Genomic DNA, 22,216 nt, shown 5'->3' on the forward strand with positions numbered 1-22,216 from the left:
CCGTTAATGTACTACAAACATATTTAAACTACCAAAAAGCACTTCTGTAAAACTGTAAAAATCAAACTTCCATTTTAATTCTGTCAGATACAAGGCATGAAACTACCTCATGAAATTTACAGCACATTTTGATGCTCACGTGAAAAGCCAGTATAAGTCACACCAATTCTCTTAACCTCAGAAGGGAACTCCATAAACTTCGCAACTCGGTTGTTTGCTCACTTCCCCGCAGACTGATACACAGTATCACACCCTTCAAATTAACTGGCAGGTAGAGATGCAGAAAAAGCACTAAGAATCTTTCTTAGTAATTTTATCCCAGAAAGAAAGACCAGAATGTGTTGAATGCATGGAAAATTGGGAAAGAAATTCCTTAGAGTCGTACAAGTGATAAAGCTAGAAAAATTAAAAGTCCCTTGCAACCACAGACACAACAAAAAGCCACTTTCAGTTCATTGCACCTACCTGTTCGAGTACTGGAGAAAAAATGGAAAACCAAATCTCCACAAAATGAAAATTATGAAAGTTTTGGGCTTGGTTTTGGTTTGGGGCTTTGGGGTTGGTTTTTTAGTTGGTTATTTTTTTTTGTTTGGGGTTTTGCTTGTTTATGTGGTTTTGTTTTGGGAGATTTAAAGGGAGGTGTTGGCTTTTTTGTGGGAGGTGGTTTTGTTTTGGTTGGGGGGGTGCTGCTGCTTGCCTGTTTATTTTAAACAGGTGACTTATTTTTTCTCATCAGGATGAACAATACAAAAGAGTAGTCTTAAGAGTCCTTGGGTGTAATGCAGTTTTTTCCTTCCAGAGCTTGCACAATTATTTCATTTCAGTTCTCATTAGTCTGAATCATTACATCATTGTGTACAGAACAGAGTTCACTGGCACAATACAGATCTACTGCTTAAATTGCTCTGAGAGCAGATACGGTAAGTCATGTTTTTGAACTAAAGAAATACAGCCTTCTCATAGAACATGTAAAGAAAGAATTCTTTTGTTAGCTGTCAGTGGGATTTTGCTATCTCTGTTAAATATATAATGGCTAGTGTCATAACAAAGATCAGCCATCGTGTTATGGCATTTATCTTCATGAGTGAAGAGAGGAAGGGCTACTGTGATTTATTCTGTCTCTCCTCATGAGACGATTAATGTCATAAGAGATTAGCCTTCACTACTGACTTGTACACAGAATAAAATAGAGGGCTGGAGTGGGATGTTAGGCAGTTTTAATTGCCACAAGTCTGGAAGCCCACATTACTTACAGATGGTACAGTTGACAATTACTCATCTGAGATTTTCAAAAATAGGAGAATATTTTGCTGTTCACTAACTCCTATCCATTTTGCGTCATTTATTTGTTCAGTCCTTCTTATCAGTCTTTCCACATCGTCTTTTCCCCCATCTCATCACCTAAGTCCACCCACACTTGGTGGACTTAAATCTACAATTTATTGCAGAACTGAAGTCCAGACAGGTGGTTTATATTTGGTATCATCTTCTTAATGGTTTGGAAAATACACCACTATTACTAAGGCACGTTTGTCACAATACAGGCATATTAAAAACAACATATAATAGCTCTGTATCTGTGCTTGTATTCATATATAAATACATAGAAGGCGCAGCTTTCCTCAGGTTCTAAGAAAAGTTACATGTTCACTTCTTCCCAGAGGCCTTGTGAAATAATCTGACCTTTGTAAACTTAAATAGTTTTTCAAAAGCCTCTCACTTCGGAGAAACACACACAGAATATTTTGTTTACATGCTCCCCGCTACTTCTTATGAATGAAAGCAATTCAGATCATACTGTGGTGGAAAAAAAAAAAAACACAAACCCGATAAGCAAAAATTTTGTTAAAGAGGGAAGAATTATTTTGTCTCCAAAAAGGAACATGAATTGTCTGTATCTTTTTAAAATCTCCTTTTCTGGATACTGCTAAAATCATGCCAAGCTTGGTAAACTTTAATCTCTGATATAAAAGGGTTTTTTTCCATTAAAACCAGCAAGTCTTTACTATTGATTTACATCAAATAGAACACATAATTAAAAAGCTCTCACTGTAAGGCATTATCTTTATCTATACTTCTCAAGTATTGACTTAAACATTTTTATCAGGCTGTTAATCTCATCCACATATAATGTGATCAGCAACTGAGACCAGCCCTGACACTGAGACCAGCCAGGTAACAGGGCAACATTATGGCAGGGAAGAAGTATCGTGAAAGCTAAGGACATTTCTTATTGATGGTAAGTGGATAGGGAAAAAAAAAATAAAACTAAAAAAAAATCAATGGGTCCTCATCAGTACAACTGTCTACCAGCTGGATGCTGATTTCCCATAGAGATTTAAACCGCCAGGAACAATCACTTGGCATTGGTAAACAAATTCAATAGGACCTCCAGCCTGTAAAGAAAAAAGGTGGACTGAGACTTTAAAACTAGAGCCCTTAAGGAGACAAAATGCTGAGTGTTAAACCAACAGTTTTTAATCAAATCTCAAACCAAAATACAGAACATGTCTTCCTCTATGGGAGGAAAATCTGAAAATGTTCAGGATGATCCACAATTGTTGTGGATGCTTCAAACTCCTGACCCTGCTTGAAGGCATTGTTCTGAGACTGGCTGACCCCTTACAGTCAAGCTGGACAAGCACTGACAAGGTTACAGTGAGAAATGGCTATCAGCCATACACATCATGCAACTACTGTCACCAAACTCCAGATCACAACAAGTTAATGGATCAAGAGAGGAACCACAGAGGATTTTATAAAAGAATATAAATACAGAGACTTCTCTTAATGCTAGGCTTTCTGTTCAAGACAAGCTTCTATTTTTAAGGGTCCTTAATATCACAGTGTGTTTCTTATCCTAAAACCCCTCCCTATACATTGAACAAGATTCAGCTGTTATCTGTCAGGACAGTAACTGTAACACAAGAAAAGCAAACCAAGAGAGAATAAAACATGACTGTTATACAGTATATTCAGTCACGGGTTTTATTCTTCAAAAATCACCAACATACATATACATGAGTATCCAAGTTTTCCTAATGTCACATCTTCTCAGCAAATGCAGCAGTAAAAATCGCCAACTCCTATGAAATGCCACTGGCAAATAAATTCCATGTCTATGGGGTCTAGGCGCATCTTTTAGATTTAATATTTCATAAGTTGATAATACATGCTTTAGCTGTATCTTCCATTTGCCAAAAAAAAAATAGCTAGCAGTAAGTGAACAATAAAACTCTTTTATGGAAAAATGACACTGCAAGATCTTGGTCATCCAGTGTAACTACTGAATTCCTACCATACCTCCAAAACAATGAGTAATAAGATTAGCTTCACAGTTCAGATCCAGGAATGCAATCTTCCTTTAACTGTGCCAGAGAATCTCATCCAAAGATGTAAGATTATACTTAGGAGATTTACATGCTATGCTCTCTGAGGTGAAAACAAAAATAAACCAAGGTATCCAGAATCAGAAGAAAATTACCACTCTCTTACATTCAAGCATCACACCAGACAGACTTTTGGACATGGGAGATTCTATGAAATTTCTGTTCTACAAATAACTTGGGCAAGATAATTTGAAACTAACTCCAAAAATTCCAATAGGATAAAATTCCAAATGGATGAGATAATATTTCAGAAGACAAACTGGTCTTTTCAATTCTTTCAAAGGGATTACTTAAAATTTCAGCAATACTCCTTTGGCTAAGATAGCCCATAACATAAGTTGTTTTAAAACGAAATAGAATGAAACATAATCAAAGCAAAAGTATTTAATTTCCAAAACAAAGGTACTGACTTTTATACAGGACAGAACACAGATTTTTCTTTTTTTCACCTTGATGTTTCACTGTTTCACTTATACTCCCAAAGTTTACGAAGAATCCAGACTTTAAAGACAAAGGTTTGGGGATTTTAGCTGGTGAAATGGTAACAAAATAAATAAATAAAACAATGAAATGTAATTTTATCCTAGAATTCAGAAGGGGGTTTTTCCTTCAATTCTTTCATCGTCAGTCACAGGTAAATTTTTTTTCCTCCCTTCAGTATATTTGCTATTCTACTTCTCATTGCTACAAGAACATCTTCATCCCTTCTTCACTGCTTCCCAGTGTGGCACTATCATTTTTCTCCCCAGGGTTACATCGCTATCACCCAGGCACACTTTTTTCACCACATGACATGCCAACAGACATAAACCCAGTTTCGTTTTCTTCTATTAACCCCAGAAAATGTATGCAAGTACTAAAAGTAATAAGCTTCAGAACTATTATTATGCATGTATGTAGCACTTAAAACCTGATTTTTTCAGAACATTAATCTTCAGAAGGCTTTCCCTAGATCCCTTACCTCCCCCTCCACACCCGTATTTTTCTATAAAATTAACTCCAGCATTTCACAGCCTTTAACTAACACATGAAACAAACAAGTGCACTGACTTTTTAATTGTTTTAAACCTCTCATTCTCTTTGCAGCTCTTTCAGAAGCATTTCCCAACCACCATGCATACATACCAAACCTCAGTTATCTAGGCAGCCACTTTGTAGATCTGCTCAGAATGAAGATAGGAGATTATTTTATTTTATTTAATATTACTTTAAATAGCTTGAAGCATTCTCAGCTCAGACACTAATATAATGAGTGCATGAAAATTACAGTATGAAATGTAGTCAGTCCTCATTAAAATTGACTACATAGACATTTTGGTTTCTAAGTTGTTTTTTAATTTAATAGAAGTGTTAAAGATTGAGAATGGTAGTAAGAGGATGTTTTGATATTGTATCAAACAGTCTATCTCCAAGCAAAGTATGCAACCCTACACATTAATGGAGACAGAAGCCCTTTCTCTTTTATAAAAATTATTTCCTACAGAAAAATTCTGACAGGTCCCCGAAGGAAAAAAAAAAATAAAAATCCCACTTAGGCCAAACTAATTTGACAGATTAAGATATCTTAGATATATTTTGGTTGGTTGTTCTCTTCTAAGCAGATTAAAAGACAATCAGACAATGCTTTACTGATCTAATTTCCCAAATTCATACAAAACATCCCTGATCAACTGCTTTGACTCTATTACTCCACATGTTTTTCTAGTTTCTCATCTTCAGTTGAAGTTTTCAATCTGTAGTTCACAGATCAGCTGAAAGACTACCATTTTGCAGTCCACGAAACACAACAGCTGAAATGATTGCTCATATCCTAACTTCATCCTCAAGGCCTTTCACTCTGCCCAGTCCTCTTACTGCTCATCTCTTGAACTGTATCCTGCACCCTTTCAGTTAGTCAAGCGTCTGTTTACTTCTCCCACAGTTATGACCTTTTTCATTGGAAAACTCCCCAGACACCCCCATATGAGTTCTGCAGTCTCCTTTTCAAGTGCCACAGCTGCTGTAGGCCTGAAGGCTAAATTAACAACCCACAATGGTTACTGTGAATATCAAACACTTACTGTGAAGGGCTAATCATTGCACAGGTTCTGAGAAGCTCCCTTGGACGTGCTTAGTAAATGTAACAATCAGCAGTGCATGTATACAGCATACAGTAACTTGCATGGCCAGACTGATAAAAATCTACAAATTTACCTTGTGAATCCACAGCCTTCTAGTTCCGCTTCTACAAATATGCCAAAAAAAGATCATATTTTAACAACACAACCACTTAATGGGGCTCATCGTCACTGGAACAGTGTATCACGGGGAGCCAGAAAGATCCTTCTTCGTAGGGTAACTGCAGTGTTCAAGCTTAAAGCAGTAATTCTATTTTCATTCAGGCTTTTGCTCTTTTGGGTCAATCCCATGGTCCAGAAACCACAGTATTTGTTAACAGACTTTTACTAAGGAAAAAGGCACTAGTCAAGGCAAAGACACAGGGTTGGTTATCACTGACAAGTTCCACTTAGATGGGTAGCTCTCACTCCAAAAGCAATAGGCAAAATTGTCAATGAGTCACCTGATCCTTGAACACTGGCTGGAGAAACAGCATTTTAGCATGAAGAGTTTGATTTGCAAGATGAAACAACCACATAACTGGACCAATCCAAGAGCTGGAGCAGTGTCCATTTCGTGTTATTGCTAACTGTCTATCCAAAATGATGCTGGGGCTCATTAGGGGCAGACAAAACGCCTCAAGCACATCACCCAATCAGACTCACAGGGCTGTAACAATACTTCGACATTATATATGTGTGTGTGTGTGTGTGTGTGTGTGCATGTGCATGTGTGTATGTACAGAAGATTTAGGCTGATAAATCAGGAATTTGAGCCATCACATCAAAACATGCAATCCTTATTTTGTTCTCCCATCAAATATTTCCTATTGGGATACCTGACAAAAAGCACTTAATCTATTGCCCAGGAGGCTGCTGTTGCAGTATGATCTATATTCAAAGTCTCCAGCTGCACAGATGTAGTGGGCAGGGTGAAGCAAATCATCACAAGATTCGCCATCATTATTTTAAAAGATTAGTAGCCTTAGAAAAGACAGCTCAAACTCTGTACTACCACTCCCCTTTCTTTTCTGCAATGTGGCCTGATGGACCCAAGCACTTGGTGTGAACTGCCCAGGCCATTCTGCTGACCTGTGTTTAACTGACAGAAGATGTTTAATAATGCAACACAACTTGACAGCACAGGGAACAGAACAAAAGGAAGACAAACAACCTGTTTGACAAGGATTGCCAATGTAGCAAAATTGGCTACACAAATTTTTCTTACTTTTGGAAAAAAAAAGAAAACAACAAACAAACAAACAACAACAACAAAAAACAACAACAACAAAAAAAAAACAACAACAACAAAAAAAACAACAACACATAACAGTTTCCAATCAAAAGATCTCAGTACAAGAACAATCCAGGCAAATGCTTAGCAGTCCCTGCCATCTCCAGGAAGGTAAACACTTGTGGAGCCATGCAACAACTTGAAATCAATGACAAAAAGGTATTAACATATCTTCAGTAGTAACTCATTTGAAAATGTCTTCAGCAGTGATTTACTGAGCTTATTCACAGCTAGACAGTGAGCCCCACTAAGTTATTCTACTTTGGATTTTTTTAAACAAGAGTGCTTGCAAGATGTCTCAAAACCCTGCATTATGAATGAAACAAATTATGAAACAGATTAGAATGCATTAAGCACTACTGCTCTAAGAACAAACCCACTGCAGCATTGCTACATCAAACTGCCAAAAAATCCAGATACGAAGGCAAAAAAAGCCACAAAAAAGCAGAGAATGTGAATGAGCACCACTAAATGGATACAAAATTCTCAATCTGTACAAGAAAATTGATGTTTTCTCTCTAGTCACTGTCAGAGGAAAAAAAAAAGAAAAAGAAATAACGATGCATTTGAATTCTAAATCACGCCTGTCAGACAACTTTTCATTATCATTTTATTCTCCTCCTTCTCCCATTTTTTAAGAGACCAGATTCCATCAAAGGCCAGAGAATTCCCAACTCCTATGAGTAATGAAAGTTACCAAGTGATTTTAGAGATTTCACAAAACTAATTTGGGGTGTGTGACTTATTTTCAAGTCTGAATAGACAAGGTGACCTTGAGGCGCTTTCATTTTTTATTATTACTGAAATAATGCACTAATTAAGATGCTCTTTCCGCTCTAAACACTGAATTCCAAAGAAGTTCTCATTGGTCTTACCTGTCTAGAATTTCTAAATGACAGAAATGGCAAATGAGATGAGAAAAGCTGGTGCGATAAGCAAGTGTCATAATTTGGAGATAGCTGCCCTAATCTTGGTCCAGAAGAATGACAGCACGCTGCAACCAATAAGAGTCTGTTTTCTCTCATTACCTTTGCTAGGAAATATTAGCAGATAGGCGTAGTAACATGGAGTGTTACATGCTTCTCTGATACAGCAATGCCAATAGATATCCTAGCAGCTGGTAGATAATTCTTTTTATACCTTAAAATTCCCAGTTAACATTTATCCAAAAATAGACACCAGTAGATGTATTAAAACATCTGGATGTGGAATTTGTTCAGTCAAAACTCTTGAAATTGAATTAAAAATAAACGCTTAGTGACAGATGAAGTTACGTATTTCGGCAATACAATCGTAGTGGTAGAGCCTCTTGTAGAAAGAAGGTTTAAGTCACAAAGGCAAGAACAAATCACATGACACATGAAGATTGACTGTGACTTACTAGAGTCTGCAGACATTTCACAAAGGCATCTCACCAACAATAGTAAACCACTACACACAGGCAGGTTCTCCAGGCTGCTAAGAGCAAGATGAAATGGATGATTTTGACCTTCAAATGGTTGATGTGTACTTTGGTTAAGGCGCTTTCCCCTTCCCAGACATCAAGTTAAACGGGAAGCTAACCAGGATAAAGCAATATAAACCCTGACTAGAATGACTGCTTCACTAAATTCCTGATCCTGTCTATTCTTAACCAAGATCACAACAAGAAAGAGAGGAAATAGTTTTGACATTAAGTTCTCCAAACTAAATCATCTACGAGCTCAAGACACTTGTCCGTCAAGGAACACTTCTGAAGTTGTAAATGTTTAAAAAGCATTGTTATCTCTAAGTTGGACAGTACAGGATGCAATTATCATCCATAAGATAATAACCTCTAGAGCTGAGCCTCTACAAGCAATGAGGAGATTCTCATCACCACAGATTTAGCTACACCAATCTATGTATATAAAAGGACAAGTTTTAAAACAAAGTGTGTAATGTGTGCCTTCTAAATAAATTATTCCAAAATCACAGACAATCTAGGACATGACCTAGAATGTCTTCTACAGAGGAATATAGTCCAGTCCTCTTACTTAGTCTGTGAATACCCAGAGCAACAAACCGAACTGTGGTTGCTGTTCCTGGTAAATGTTGTCAGACAGAAATTAAACTCAAGGCTACACTACAAAACAAGTCTCCTCAGACACCGGAGGTACAGGATGCCGTATCTAACTCAGAACCTGCAGTGTAAGAGCTGAATCCCATATGTTGAAACGTCATCATGTCAGTGTCCACATAGACTGTGCCCTGCTGAGCTCAAACAATCAAGGTGAGCTGAACTCTTCACATTCAAAGCATGAAAACATTAGACCACCTTCACCAGTTTCTTGTTCCAGTGTCAGAAACAGCAGACCTTGCTTAGACTGAAGTGAATGATGCTGCTCTAGATCCCTCCAGCACTTAACTACAGTTCCCAGCCCCAGTCAGTACTGACACCAAAGAGTATCTAGGACGAAGGCATGCACTGCCAGATGGCTTAACTGTCTCCTGATAGACATGACATCTGTGTTAATGTACTATAGTCGTAAGTGAATTTAGGTAGTGGTCTGCTTAAGGTATGGTATTTAGCAAAACATAGATCATCTCTTCAAACCAAGATTAGCTGCAAGCAAGCCATTAGCTGCTGAAGGCACAACTATACCATTTTCACATTCCCGGCAGGTATATCTCCTCCCAAGACAATAACTCCAGCAATAGAAAACTGTCTAGCAGGGCTTCGCAAAGACAGAGCAGACTCAGAGGTACCTCAATGATTTGGGTTTCTCGGGGGGGGGGGGGGTTACTGTCATTCAAAATTGATAAGAGATTAAATGGGCCACCTATGGCAAATGCTGTGCTTGAGCAGCATGTGGATTTGCTACCTGAATTAACAGAATAAGCAAATAGGCTGTACCAGGAAGTACTGCTTAGAGCATGCACTGTTCCAGGTTGTTGTTCTGCCTTTGCATTACAAGCTGACTGTTCCAGAGGAAAGGCTAAGATAGTTAATTCCTTCAGTCTGTAAATTCCTCAAAAGAAGGATTTTGTCAGTTTCAGCTGGAACCTGTGGAATCACAATTTCCACTACTCACATCTTCTCCAAGGTCTTCATAGCAGAAAAGGAGGACACTATTTAGTTATTGCTATTTACAGAGAATGTCAAGATTATCAACATCATTCCCAGGGAAAGGGAAAATATTTTGAAGCTTACAACTTCTAAAAAAAACCCTGTATTACTCCAAACCCAAGAGGTCAAGTTTACATTACTTGGAAAGTCATTTGCTAATCTGCTGGTCACAGTATAAAGAACAAAGAAAGCCTGAAGCAGGAAGTACAATGAGTTTGGCTTTTCACCTTGAAGACAGCATACTACCTGATCCAGACTAGGATGCTGCAATGACATGGTCTGATGCAGGGAACTGATGAGCTGGACTAGCAAATCTAAACCAAAATAGCTGTAAAGGATGGGTGGGGCCTTGGGTGTCATTAGTGGAAACTATTTCACTGTGATTCCACTGTTTTCACATGCAACTGACCAAATCTTGTTTGTGAGAAACTTGTCAACTGCTGGAACAAATAAAAACAGGTCAGTTATTTCAACAGAAACATGCAGTATGACAGGAAAATATTGGTTCTTCTATAGAGAAAGGTAAGCCAGGAGCCACTGAAAGCATTCTCTGTAAGTGAGCATTAAATCAAACCTTAAGGCACTGAAAACAGCTTCACATTGTTAAGAAATGCTCATATTTAGGTCCCTGTAAGGGTTTCTCCTACGTTATTCTGCTTTGATAGAAGTAAGGTCATATTACTGAGGACAGGTCCCATTCCTAGGCTGGGTCTGTGGTGCCAAAGGTTAAAGGTCTGTCTTGAGGTAAGTTAGAAACTTATTCCTCTCAATCTGCCCTGGAAGAATGCATAAAGTAAGATGAAATAGAATAAATTTATATTTTAATGTAGATCACTTTTTAAAATAAAAAATATTAACACACACTAATTTCTGCATTATGTCATACTAACAAAATAAAATACTGACACTTAAAACACAACCACAGAAGTTATAAGAAAAAAAAAGTGCACATTCAACCTTGTCTAAAAAATGCAAAACTTACTTTGAATAAAACAAATGTGAGGAAACCCTAGAGCAAACCAAAATAAAATACAGCTCTTCAAAGCATCATTGATTTGCGATCAAAAGGAAAGGCCATCAAAACTTCCCAAACCACAATGCTCCTGCATGTCTGAAAAAGAATTAACTCAGAACAAACATGGAAATAATAGTAGGTTTTTGTTAAACCAACAACAAAGAAATCCTTAATACCATAAAACAAAGTTAGGTCAAATCTACCATTTTTAAAGATACATGAAGCTCCTTCCACACAATGCTTTAAAATGCTATCTATAGTAACAAAAGCAAAGACTTAACATAAAAGTCAAACGGATTATCATCAATGGTTTAACTATGCAGAAGTTACTCTTCTAATTTTCTGTTTCATTTGCGGTCTTTATATTTGAAAATGTAATGCAAAAATATTTCTATACAGCGACACAATCTGTTTCAACTCCACTATCTTAGAAGACCAGACGAAGCAGCAATCAGCTTTTGGACAGCCAGCCACTTTAAACAGTAACATGCAAGCTAACAATTCCAACAGACTTGTGTGCTTTTCATGTTTGGTTTGGTTAGTTGTGGGTTGGGTTTTTTTCAGCACCAGTTTTCTTAATTAATTCATATAAAGTTTACAAGAGCAAGAAAACAACTCTTAATTCAGAGCTGGATCTGGTCAGGAGACTAGCGCAAGTAATACAAGAACTAAGGTATGAATATCACTCCCCCAATATGCACAAATCACCTGAACCATGAGGACTCTCCATAGCACTGTGAAGTGCATATTCTTCAGTAACACAAGAAAACCTTTCTTTCAGAATGCAGGTTGGAGAAGGAGCAAAAATACTGGAGAGGAGGTCCAACACATGAATAACCCAACCCTACTGTTAGTCCCGATTTTCTTCTGTTTTATTGTCAACTAGTGATAAAGACTTAACTGAACTGTGTTTCAAAACACCACTTACAGGAAAGAGAAGAGGGCAATAATAAGGGCAAGCTATTCATAAAAAATCCTTTTAAAATATTACCGTAAACTGTCACCCTTCATGAGCAGATGTTCTGTGCTTTATACATACACTGAGCTCTGCATTCCTGAAGTGAGAAGCCTCCATTCCTTTTGTTCAGGCCTCTTTCACCTTTCTGTACCACAAGTAACAAAGGACCGTGTCTAGCAGTCAAGTGATAAAAAGCTGGATCACTCCTACCTACTTAAAATTGCTATCAGCTCTTGTGTGGCAGAGTATCCTTGGACACATTTTGTTCTCAGTAATTTTTGTTTCAGTATTTTTTATGCAGTATCTTATCGCATGAAATTATTAAGAGGCAGAATTTGCTATTTTGTCACTTTCAGTGAGTTTAAGAGCAGCTGAAACTAAACCAATACAAGTTTTTTCAACTGAAAGGAATCATTACAAATTGCTTAAATTACTCATGTTTTACCTTTCTATTTAATTTTTATGAGTTCCATGTATGACCAGAAAACTACAATATGGTTTCATCAAACGAGAATCAACTGAAAGACCTTTTAAGATTTTCTTTTGTTCTCATTTTTTTAAGTGTATCTCATTGTACTTAAGTGTATTTCTATCTTTGTCTATCAGACACAGAAAGAAGAAAAATGGCATGGAGATAATGCCCAGGTCATACGTAAGCATTGCTCTAGTATGATACAAAGTAAAAAATGAGTTGACATATCGAGTCCACATCAAAGATATGCCCTTTGGCAGGTTGTAAAAACAGGTTGCAATTTTGTCAATAAAAATGTGTGTTCTACAAAATGGGTTCTGTAACATGAACTGTTAGTGGTATGCCACCATTCCATTGATCCTGCACGTGTTCATCTCTCAGGAATGCTTGTAAGCTGGGCTATGCCTTGCCCTAAGATAAGTAGGCTTGCATGAGGGGAAAAAGCAGAGCATTGTAGACAGAAAGATTCAACTCTGCAGGAGACGTCTTCCACAAAATGCAGGTTTCAATACAGGACATGCCAGTGGCTCCTGTTTTACTGCCTGTATCACATACATGGTATTTAGAGAGAGCTGAATATAATGGGAGTCCTTTCCTACTTATGTTTTAAAAATTTAGGGAACAGCTTGAAAAAAACACTGCCTTGCAGGAACTTAAGTTTTCAAAGACCCTTTAATCAAATACCACAACACAGTAAAGGTACTGCAGACTGTCAGTTTGGAGCCTCGCCACTTAGTCTTACACATTATAATATATTTTAAGACTGTCATGTAATATATTTTTCTAAAGTACTTCTGCTTCTTTCATTGTGAATGTGGGAAATGGAGAGCTGTGTAATGATTTCAGGCTCGAGTCCAGTTTTTGTACTCCTTTTTATCTGTAACTATTACATGGTGCATTATGAGTTTCAATACAGACTGAATATAGAGACATGACCATATTCATTTCTTTCATAATTACTGTGAGAGAAATATTAATAGAGAGTGAATGAGGCAAAACTGTAGCCACAAAGATGATTGTATGACTATGAAACAGAACAACTATGAAGATGCTGTTGTACCATAACTGCCTCTCCCACAGATTTCCTGAACAGCTTTGAGTAAGGTACTTAATCTTTCCATGCCTCAACTCTGCATGGGTAAAGCAGAGGTCAAAATACTTAGCTTCACAGGCATGTTATAACTATAGAAACATTTGCATTTGGGAAGCTACTGGGTGTTACTAATAATAGCTATGTATGTACAACTGAAGCATAAAAGAAAAATAAATTTTTGCACTGAGTTTGAAAGGTGTATAGAAAATTAAGTACCACACATCAAAAAAAGAAAACAGAATGGAAAATCAGCAGCTCTAGTGAATGAACTTAGAGTACTTGGGGAAATTAGCATGCATGTCTGTAATTTAAAGGCTAGATTGCAATATACAGACTTGCATACCAGAGTGAAAAAGCTAGCAATGTTACCTCTGTCATTTCTTACTTTTTAGCACTTCACTTTGAAAGCCCAGTATTGTTGTAATGCAAGGGCTTTTGTAGAAAATTTAACACATAAATATCCACACATTTAGTGTGTTATTCATTCAACCTCCCATTCCTAAAAGTAATTCAGCAGCATACAATTTTACAACATATTGATTTAGGTAACTCGTGAGTCTTTTTTTTTTGTCTTTTTTTTTGGTGAGTAAATATCAATCACTTCATTGTTTACTTGCCTTTGGAAAGAAATTGATTTAATCAGACCTTGCAGAAATACATTATTGATGTATCCCAAGAAAACGAAGTCATAATGAACCATCAGGGTCCTAACATAAAACACTGTAAGGAGTGGCAATTCTGTCTTCAATCTTTCATTGTGATTTGCAAACACATGCCACTATACATGTAAAGCCTGGTGCAAGACTGTAGTTGGTCTGAACAGCACTATGTATCACTCATCTAATGGACAACGTGGGACAAGTTCTCCACAACTTGGCAACCCCAGGAGGGTGGACAAAACCAGTGTGGACCTTGCATATCTCCACCACTTGTATACAGCAGTGTATAATTTTTACTCAATTTTAGCAAATCATGACCCTTCTGGGGGGAGCATTAGGTGATACAACATCATGGTAAGAGTCCCAGCCCTTCTCCTCAGCACTGGCTCAGCCTTGTTCTCCAGAGGCTTTCAACTTTCCCATATATTGGATCACATGGGAATAGCAATTTTACTTGATACACAATAAAGTTCCTTCATGCACATCTCTCAAACAAAATATATAGTGGCAACTGCAGTAGCAGCTTGAAAGAGTAAATTTAGAACAGCATTTGATGTATTTTATAGACTCTTGAATACATGTTGCCAGTTTAAAGCACAGAGAAAGTAGTACTGTAGCAACACTCACTGACAAAATTATTACTGCAAACGTGACAGTTAAACTTCTGTTACAACTGTAAGAAATGAGGGGACAGTAGCGACACTGTATCAGAACATCGTTGCAAAAGCTGCAGTGTTACAAAACACTGTAGGATGTACAACGAGCCATATCAGAATTTAGCACTGACCAAGCATATGAGAACACCTCAGTATAGCTTGCAGAGACATCTATAGGTAGTGTCTGTCTGATACCTTATAATTATTTACATAGGGGAGAGAGAGAGAGAGAGAGAGAGAGGCTGAACTTCCTATGCAGGAACAAGGTGAAATTTCACACAAGGTGAAAACATTTTTATAAAAAATATGCTTCACTACTAAACAAGTAATAGGAATAAGAGATGAATATCCATTACCAAAACCAGATGCACAGACATGCCACTTAAGCAATTAAGTCTGTATCAACAAGAGATAACAGATAAAGTTGGTGTAGACACAAAAAGCAATATAATCAACAGCCTATCTTTCTATCTTTGCCATCTTTCTACGCACCCAGCTGAAGCTGAACCAGACCCAACTTTGCAGAAGACACACATACAAATGTGTACAACCATATACGATGCACTGTAAGTATTTGTTGTAAAAATCCTAGGATGGAGTGAACCTGTACATACTTCAAAAATGAGAAACAACATAAACAATGCGTGCTATCACACTTAGCAAACAATAATACAGAATCATGAAAACAGATACAGTAGTGTAAGGGAGACAGTTTCTTAATGAAGTGGGAATGGGCTAAGTCTCCAGAGCCACGGAGCCTTTGCAGGAGTGGGTCCGACTGCCCTGGATATTTCCCTGCACAGTGGGGGAAGCAGAGGGGGTGAAGGGAAATCCCAGGACAAAGTTCTCTCTAAAGTCCTCGCCCCTCACCCCGGTCCTCCTGTCCGCACTCAAGGGATGATAAAAGGCAATTCGCGGATTATCTCACTTTTCCCTAGCATTAAAAGGAGGGATTTTCGTGGGATGTCTGATGCGTGAACTTGGAGAGATAGAAACAACCCCTGGCTATCTACACACAGTCATGCAAAAGAAGAAAAGAATATAGGCATTTCCTCACACATACACCGCGGAAGGGACGTAGCTATTTCTCCTCTCCAGGCGGGGACGGGAGCGGGGCAGAGGGCTGCCGGTACCGCCAGCCCGGGCTCAACGGCACTGCGAGCCGGCTGCCCCGGCACCGCTGGGGCGAGGGGGGGACCCTCTCACCAACACCACACACGGGCTCGCACTCGCACCCTCACCCCAGGGCACCCCGGCCTCTCCCTTCACACACACACACACACACACACACACGAACTCGCACGAGCTCCGCCGAGCCTGCACACCCGCTCCTGCACAGGCGCTCCCTCACACTCAGGGGCACTCCCTTACACACGCACTCCTTCGCGCTCCCTCACATACATACACACACACACACACGCTCTCTCCGCTCATTCTCCCTCTCACACAGTTCCCTTTCGCGCACACACACACACACACTCTCCCTCAGACTCCCTCTCACACTCTCTCTCGTCCTCTCTCTCCTCCCTCCTTCCCTCACACGCACGCTCGCCCCAACGGCCCCAGCCGCCGGCAACAAAGCGGCGGGCAGCGCGCCGGGCTGGCGGCGCACGCACACTTACACACACTCACTCACTTATACACACACACAATGCTGCCGCGGCACCTACCAGGCGGGCAGCCTCGGCCCAGGTGCGGTCCTTCTTCTTCCTCTTGTCTTTCATGTTTGCATCTCATTGAGGTGGTTCGGGGGGGGGGGGGGGGGGGGGGGAGGGAAGGAGGGAGGGAGGGAGGGGAGCGGCGAGAAGGCGGACCGGGAAACTGACGGGCGGGAGGGGGTGGCCCGGAGGGGTTCCGCACGGACAATGATACGGTGACACCGAGCGCTGGAGCCCCCGGGGCGGGAGGGGCGGGAGAAGAGGAGGAGAAGGAGGGGAGTGGGGGCCGGGCCGGCTCGGCTCCCCGCAGCGGCGGCGGCACAGCTGACAGCTTGAGGGATGCTCCGCTACGCTCACAACAATGCACTATGACGTCACGCGGGGGAATGGCGCCCGCACCAAACATCCCCGCGGCGGAGCAGCCCGCCCGAGAGCGCTCCCGACGCCAAGCCTCGCGAGAGTGGCCGCGGCGCCGCTGTGCCCCGGGCCGGGGGGCGGTGGCGGGCGGGGGGAGCTCAGAGAGGCGGGCGGTGGTGCCGGACTACAGCTCCCGTGGTGCTGCGCGGCAGGCAGGCGCGCGGGGGGGCGGCTCCCCGGGGACGCGGCGCTGAGGGCGCTGGCGGGGCGGAGCGGGGCGGCGGTCGGGCCCTTCCTCGACCCCAGTCACCCGCCGTTCTCCCCGTTTTACGGTGAAACCCTTTACTTACGGCTGGGGCAGCCCGCGGGCTCGGCGGGGCCGGGTCGTGCTGGGCCGCGACGAGCGAGGTGCCGTGGGGCTGGTGTCGTGCTTGTCGCCTCTGCGGTTCCCCCCTTGCTTCGCTCGGAGCGGCGTGCCGAAGTCTGACAGACCGACCACTGACCGAAGAGGTGCCGGCTCGGAGAGATCCCACGTTAGCGTTTCGGCTCCTTCTGTTGCCGGAGCGGGAAAGAACATCTTCGTGTGCCAGTGTAAACAAAGGAGTTGATGTGCTGCGCTCGTAAAACTGACGAGGGATGTGTTCTCTTCTTGGATGACTTCGGATTAAGATATACACGAAATGCGAATCAAAAGATTTAGCACACCTTCCTGAGTTGCAGAATACTGTGGGTTCTTCCTCTCCCCTAAATATTAAAGTATATTTGCAATACTATTGAAATATGTTTGGCATTCGTTGTTCAGACTGAAATGAGTTACAAATTATTCAAGCTTTTGTGTATCCATCTGTTCAGCTCCTGCAGTCTCCTTCGTCCCTCTCCCAGCAGCACCCCTGTTCTGCCTTGCTGCCATGCCCTTTGTAACTTAAACCTTACTTGCACACAAAGGTACGATTTAATGGGTTGAAAAATAAAAAAAAAATAATTAAAAAAAAAAAATCACTCCCAACAACCACAATGCACAGGCTGTTTTATCTAGAAAAGGACCAGGCAGCCCCGAAGGAAGCAAAAGTGGTGACTTTTCCTAAAACAGTCTTGAGTGCTCATATGGTGTAGTGTTACTGCTGCAGGTTCATTGTGCTCTTCCTCCTCACCCTTCTGTTCCCATTGGAAATGGTACGTGGAAGATAGTTCTTCACCATGACGTCTTTCCAGATTTCCTAAGTCATTTCCCCTTAAAATAAAAACAAGAATGAAACAAAATCATGTTAAAACAGCTGCTTCTAAATTTAGTTTGGATTCCAGAGTATATAGTTTTGATCAGAGGGCTTGAGTATGCCTTGGAAATTGTCTTGAAAAAATATGTCGTTGCAGTTGGAATGTTTTAGGTTCAACAGAGTTAGGTTGTGTAAAAATTTTTACAATCATCCAGTTGTTGAAACAGCTATATATTCGTTTGTGACTTGCTGCATGCCATCTTTGTCACCTTAGTAACATTTGGAAAGGAAATGATTGCTACTAGTATTACTTATTTGTCTGTGTTTCTTTGCCTCCTACTGCCTTTTTCTCCCTTTTGCACTTCCTCACCTTTAGTAACTGTCTAGCACTCCACTATACAGGCTTCATTCACATCTCACACCCCAAGCTAAAAGCCTACATCTGCACTAATTAAGTATCTCATTAAAACTGCCTGACACACCTTCATTGTTTTCAGTATTGGAAGGACAACAAAACACAAAAGTGTAGGCAGGTTTGTCAGTAACTCCCATCATAAGTGGCTAGTTTAATACTGAAAAATGTTCTGCATCAGTTCCCCATCTGTTCACAGGTGGATGATGATCCAATTGCTTCATGTACATAACATGAACTGAACTTCCATTACTCAGGAGAGCTCTGATGTTGTGGTATCGATGCTGGGCAGAGGACATTTGTCAGGTAAAAGAAATTACAGGACTTTGTAAAATAATCTGACTTTGTGATTTTATTTTTCTTATTGTTGTTGGTTTGGTTGGTTTCTACTATTGCCTGTTGCAGTCAGTATGAGACTTTCATTTAGTATTTCTATGAAATAGAAATCTCAGCCTGGAATAATCTTTTTAGTATTACATTCTTTCTATTCACCTAGTGGAGTGTCTGTGCTGTCATTTTATTCTCTTGCATAATTCCTACAAAGTCCAGGTGCTCCCAGGTTCCTTCTGTTCACTTGCAAAGGGTTGGAAAACCTATACCCACAGTTAATGGTACTGACTTTGCTGGAGAAGGCAAACCAAAAGAAAGCGACAGAGAGATGGTGTGCATTCTCCATGCTTTCATGGTGGAAAAAAAAAAAAAAGAAGAATATGCTCCTGAAATTAAGTATTTCTTACTGCAATTAATGTCATGGCTGAATCCAGTAAGTACTACCAGCATACACAGAAACCAAGTGACTCAACAGAACATCACACTGCTGCTTTAAGGGAGTTAAAAATCAAGTGCAAGTCTAGAGGCACAGCAGGAAAAGGTCAAGTTTAGCTTATGGAAGAAAGCTTTTCCTATTGATTATAGATAGTACTTACCTCCTGAATTGGACCTGACATTACAAGAGATTGTACCCATTGCTTCTCTAACTGAATTGGCAATAGGAAAATTGAGAAATGGTGAACTGCATTCAAACTGCACCCACTAGAACGATGCATACTACATCATACATAACACATGTATGTGTGTGTATATGTCTGTGTGTAAATATACTACTGCTGTCTCCACAGCACTTTGTAATCCGTATTGGATAACCTGTAAATGCTGCAGCAAGATGTTATATTAAAACAGATAATGAATTTCTACCTAAGCAATATTTATGTGGCATTACAGTGTCAAATGTACAGTTTTGACCACGGATGAAAGCAGTTATTTATTAGGGATGAATTTTTCTTGCATCATAACAGTCATATGTTACTAAAATAACACTGGACACTGTTTTCTGAGCTTCAGTACTCTGAATGCATTTGCCTGCAATGCCACAGAAGTTTGACACTTGATGTTATACAGTGAGCTACATGCAGAGCACTGTTCTTGTTTCCTGCATAGAAAACTCACTTTTGATACATACTGATAGGGGTTTGGGTTTTTTTTTGGTGTTTTTTTGTTGTTGTTGTTGTTGTTTGGTTTTGTTTTTTTGTTTGTTTTTTTTTATGTAATCCTGTTAAGCAGAAATCTGGGAACTGCACTACATACGCAAGTGTGTGTGTGTGTATTTATGTGGATTGCTTCAATATAACAAAACCCCACTGCAATACAAACTCCAGTTTCAGCTCTTACAAAATAAATAGTATCAGCTATTACATGGAAATGTTTACTCACAGCACGACAATTTGATCTAAAGTGCCAGGTTTTGCAATGAAGATTATATTCTCTACAACTGAATGAGAGATGCTGTTACAAGATAATTAAAAAAAAAAATTAGCCCAAAATTGTACGGATGGAAACACTACGTTTTCTGAATTAGTTTCAGCACACTGTTGACAAAATGCAAACCAGAATACTTGGTTTTGTGTAGACTTAGGGAAGCCAGACAAAGCCACTGAGATTGACAGTTAACCATTTACAGATACTGATGTCATTGTTGCAGAATATGTTTTCTACTCTTGATTTAAAGAATGCATATTGCCAAGTGTCCAGACAGCTTGAGTTTCACAGCACTTATTACACTTAATGGAACTTTTCTCTTTTGATCGTAAGCCATATGGACCTGAATCAACACCCAGAGCTTTTCAAATATGTTAATAATTCTTAATAACAAGCCTGGAATCTAGCATTATCTGGATGATGTTAGTGTATTTGGAAAAACTCCTGAAGCTGGCAGAAAAGAAAAACCCTACAGGCTGTATTTCAACATGTCAATACAGGAGGGCTGAAGCTGAGTTTTGCTGAATACTGAATCAGATGCAGAAAGTAGTCTTTTCTTGAGCAGGTCATCTCTCCACTGGGGTCAAAAAAGGTCATAGAACATGTAGAAGAGCTCACGCTTCCCAGAAAAAAAATAAAAATAATTACAAACGTATTTTTCAGGTCTCAAATCATTGTCTATTCCTTCCTATGCAATGCTTGCAGAACTATTAAGAACAACACATTGTCTGAAAATTTGCTATGTTGGGTAAATTTTAGATTTTACAATGAAAGCTTTGACTTCAGTGTTCACCACAATTGTCATTACTTTTGTCTCAGAACAGGAATGGTCAAATGCTGTAAATGCAGAGCTACTTCCTTTACTCCCTCCCAGCCCTCTGGAAGCCAGACAAACACTCAGGTCTTTATTATGGCATTGCAGTTGACCTAATAAACCTGATTGCAGCTGACTTGAGGCCCACTCTGCCTTCCCAACAGCTGTTGGAAAGATCTTGGGTGGTACTCCCAGTGTGGAGAGCTTACCAGGCAGTTGCCTTTGAGTCAAGCTACATCCAGGCAGCACTCCCTCGACCATGCTGGCCATCACTTTTTCATGATAGGAATCTGGAGCCACTTTTCCCCAAATCCATGGGACAGTCTCTATGAGGAGACCATTGTGTTTGAACCCTGAACAGTTAGTTTATAAGATACAGTAAAACTGTTGGAAAGAAAACATTTCATTGTGCATATACTACAGAAGAGTAGGGAACCTGTCTCTGAGGCATTATACTCCAACTGCTTACAGATCACACCTCTTGGCAGTTGTGTTAACGACAGGAAGACTCAGAGGAGCAGGAACTGTCTGCAGATGGCTAGCAAGATTACTTTCATTTGTACATGACACAGTTTAGTCAAACTAAAAGCACAGCAGCTCATAGTTTATCTCGTCTGCACTTTTTTAGATGCTTATCTACCTGATTATATGGAAGTTGCTGTATGGATTATAAATATGTTTGCTACAATTACAGGAGAAATATTTAAAGTTACTTGCTTGTAATGTCTGATTTAACAGAAATAACATATCTTCCTGTCTAGAAGGTGATTCAGGAATTCCAAATGCATGGATGCTATTCCAATACCACATTTCAGCCTACAGAATGAACTTCACCCACAAGGTAGATACGTAATGAAATGTCACTTCACATTATATGGAATTTTAGGGAATTTTAAAATGTGACCAGCAGGTCAAGGAAGGTGATTGTTCTCTCCTCTGCTCTCGTGAGGCCCCATCTGGAGTGCTGCATTCAGCTCTGGGGCCCTCAATACATGAAGGACTTGGACCTGCTGCAGTGACTCCAGAGGGATGCTATGAAGGTGATCAGGGGCTGGAGCACCTCTGCCGTGAAGACAGGCTGAGAGCTGGTCTTGTTCAGCCTGGAGAAGAGAAGGCTCCAGGGAGACTTTATAGCAGCCTTCCAATACCTAAAGGGGGGTATGAGAAATTTGGAGAGGGACTTTTTACAAGGGCCTGTAGTGACAGAACAACAGGGAATGGCTTTAGAGTAGAAGAAGGTAGATTTAGATTAGATATAAGGAAGAAGTTCTTCACTGTGAGCATGA

At 40.1% G+C, this 22,216-nt stretch overlaps 1 protein-coding gene and 1 long non-coding RNA gene across 4 annotated transcripts in view; one reads left to right on the forward strand and one right to left on the reverse strand.

The window, feature by feature from the left end:
• ASXL3 (ASXL transcriptional regulator 3) overlaps positions 1–16,496 on the reverse strand; it is a 125,212-nt gene extending 108,716 nt beyond the window's left edge. For 2 of the 3 annotated variants that reach the window (XM_061448571.1, XM_061448570.1), the window contains exon 1: positions 16,391–16,496. In XM_061448571.1, the coding sequence (XP_061304555.1) occupies positions 16,391–16,444 (54 nt within the window). In that variant the 5' untranslated portion in view covers positions 16,445–16,496. The remainder of the gene's footprint in view (positions 1–16,390) is intronic. The other variant, XM_061448572.1, reaches the window with a different exon arrangement.
• On the forward strand, positions 16,189–17,514 carry LOC133266880 (uncharacterized). The gene is made up of 2 exons (XR_009742553.1): positions 16,189–16,412; positions 17,246–17,514. It is a non-coding gene; the product is annotated as an uncharacterized LOC133266880 (long non-coding RNA).
• The last annotated feature ends 4,702 nt before the right edge of the window (positions 17,515–22,216 follow it).

This window comes from Pezoporus flaviventris, unplaced genomic scaffold (genome assembly GCF_033815535.1).
Source record: "Pezoporus flaviventris isolate CSIRO_AGI_PZ_B2104156 unplaced genomic scaffold, CSIRO_AGI_Pfla_v1 ptg000007l, whole genome shotgun sequence".
Taxonomy (NCBI): domain Eukaryota; kingdom Metazoa; phylum Chordata; class Aves; order Psittaciformes; family Psittacidae; genus Pezoporus; species Pezoporus flaviventris.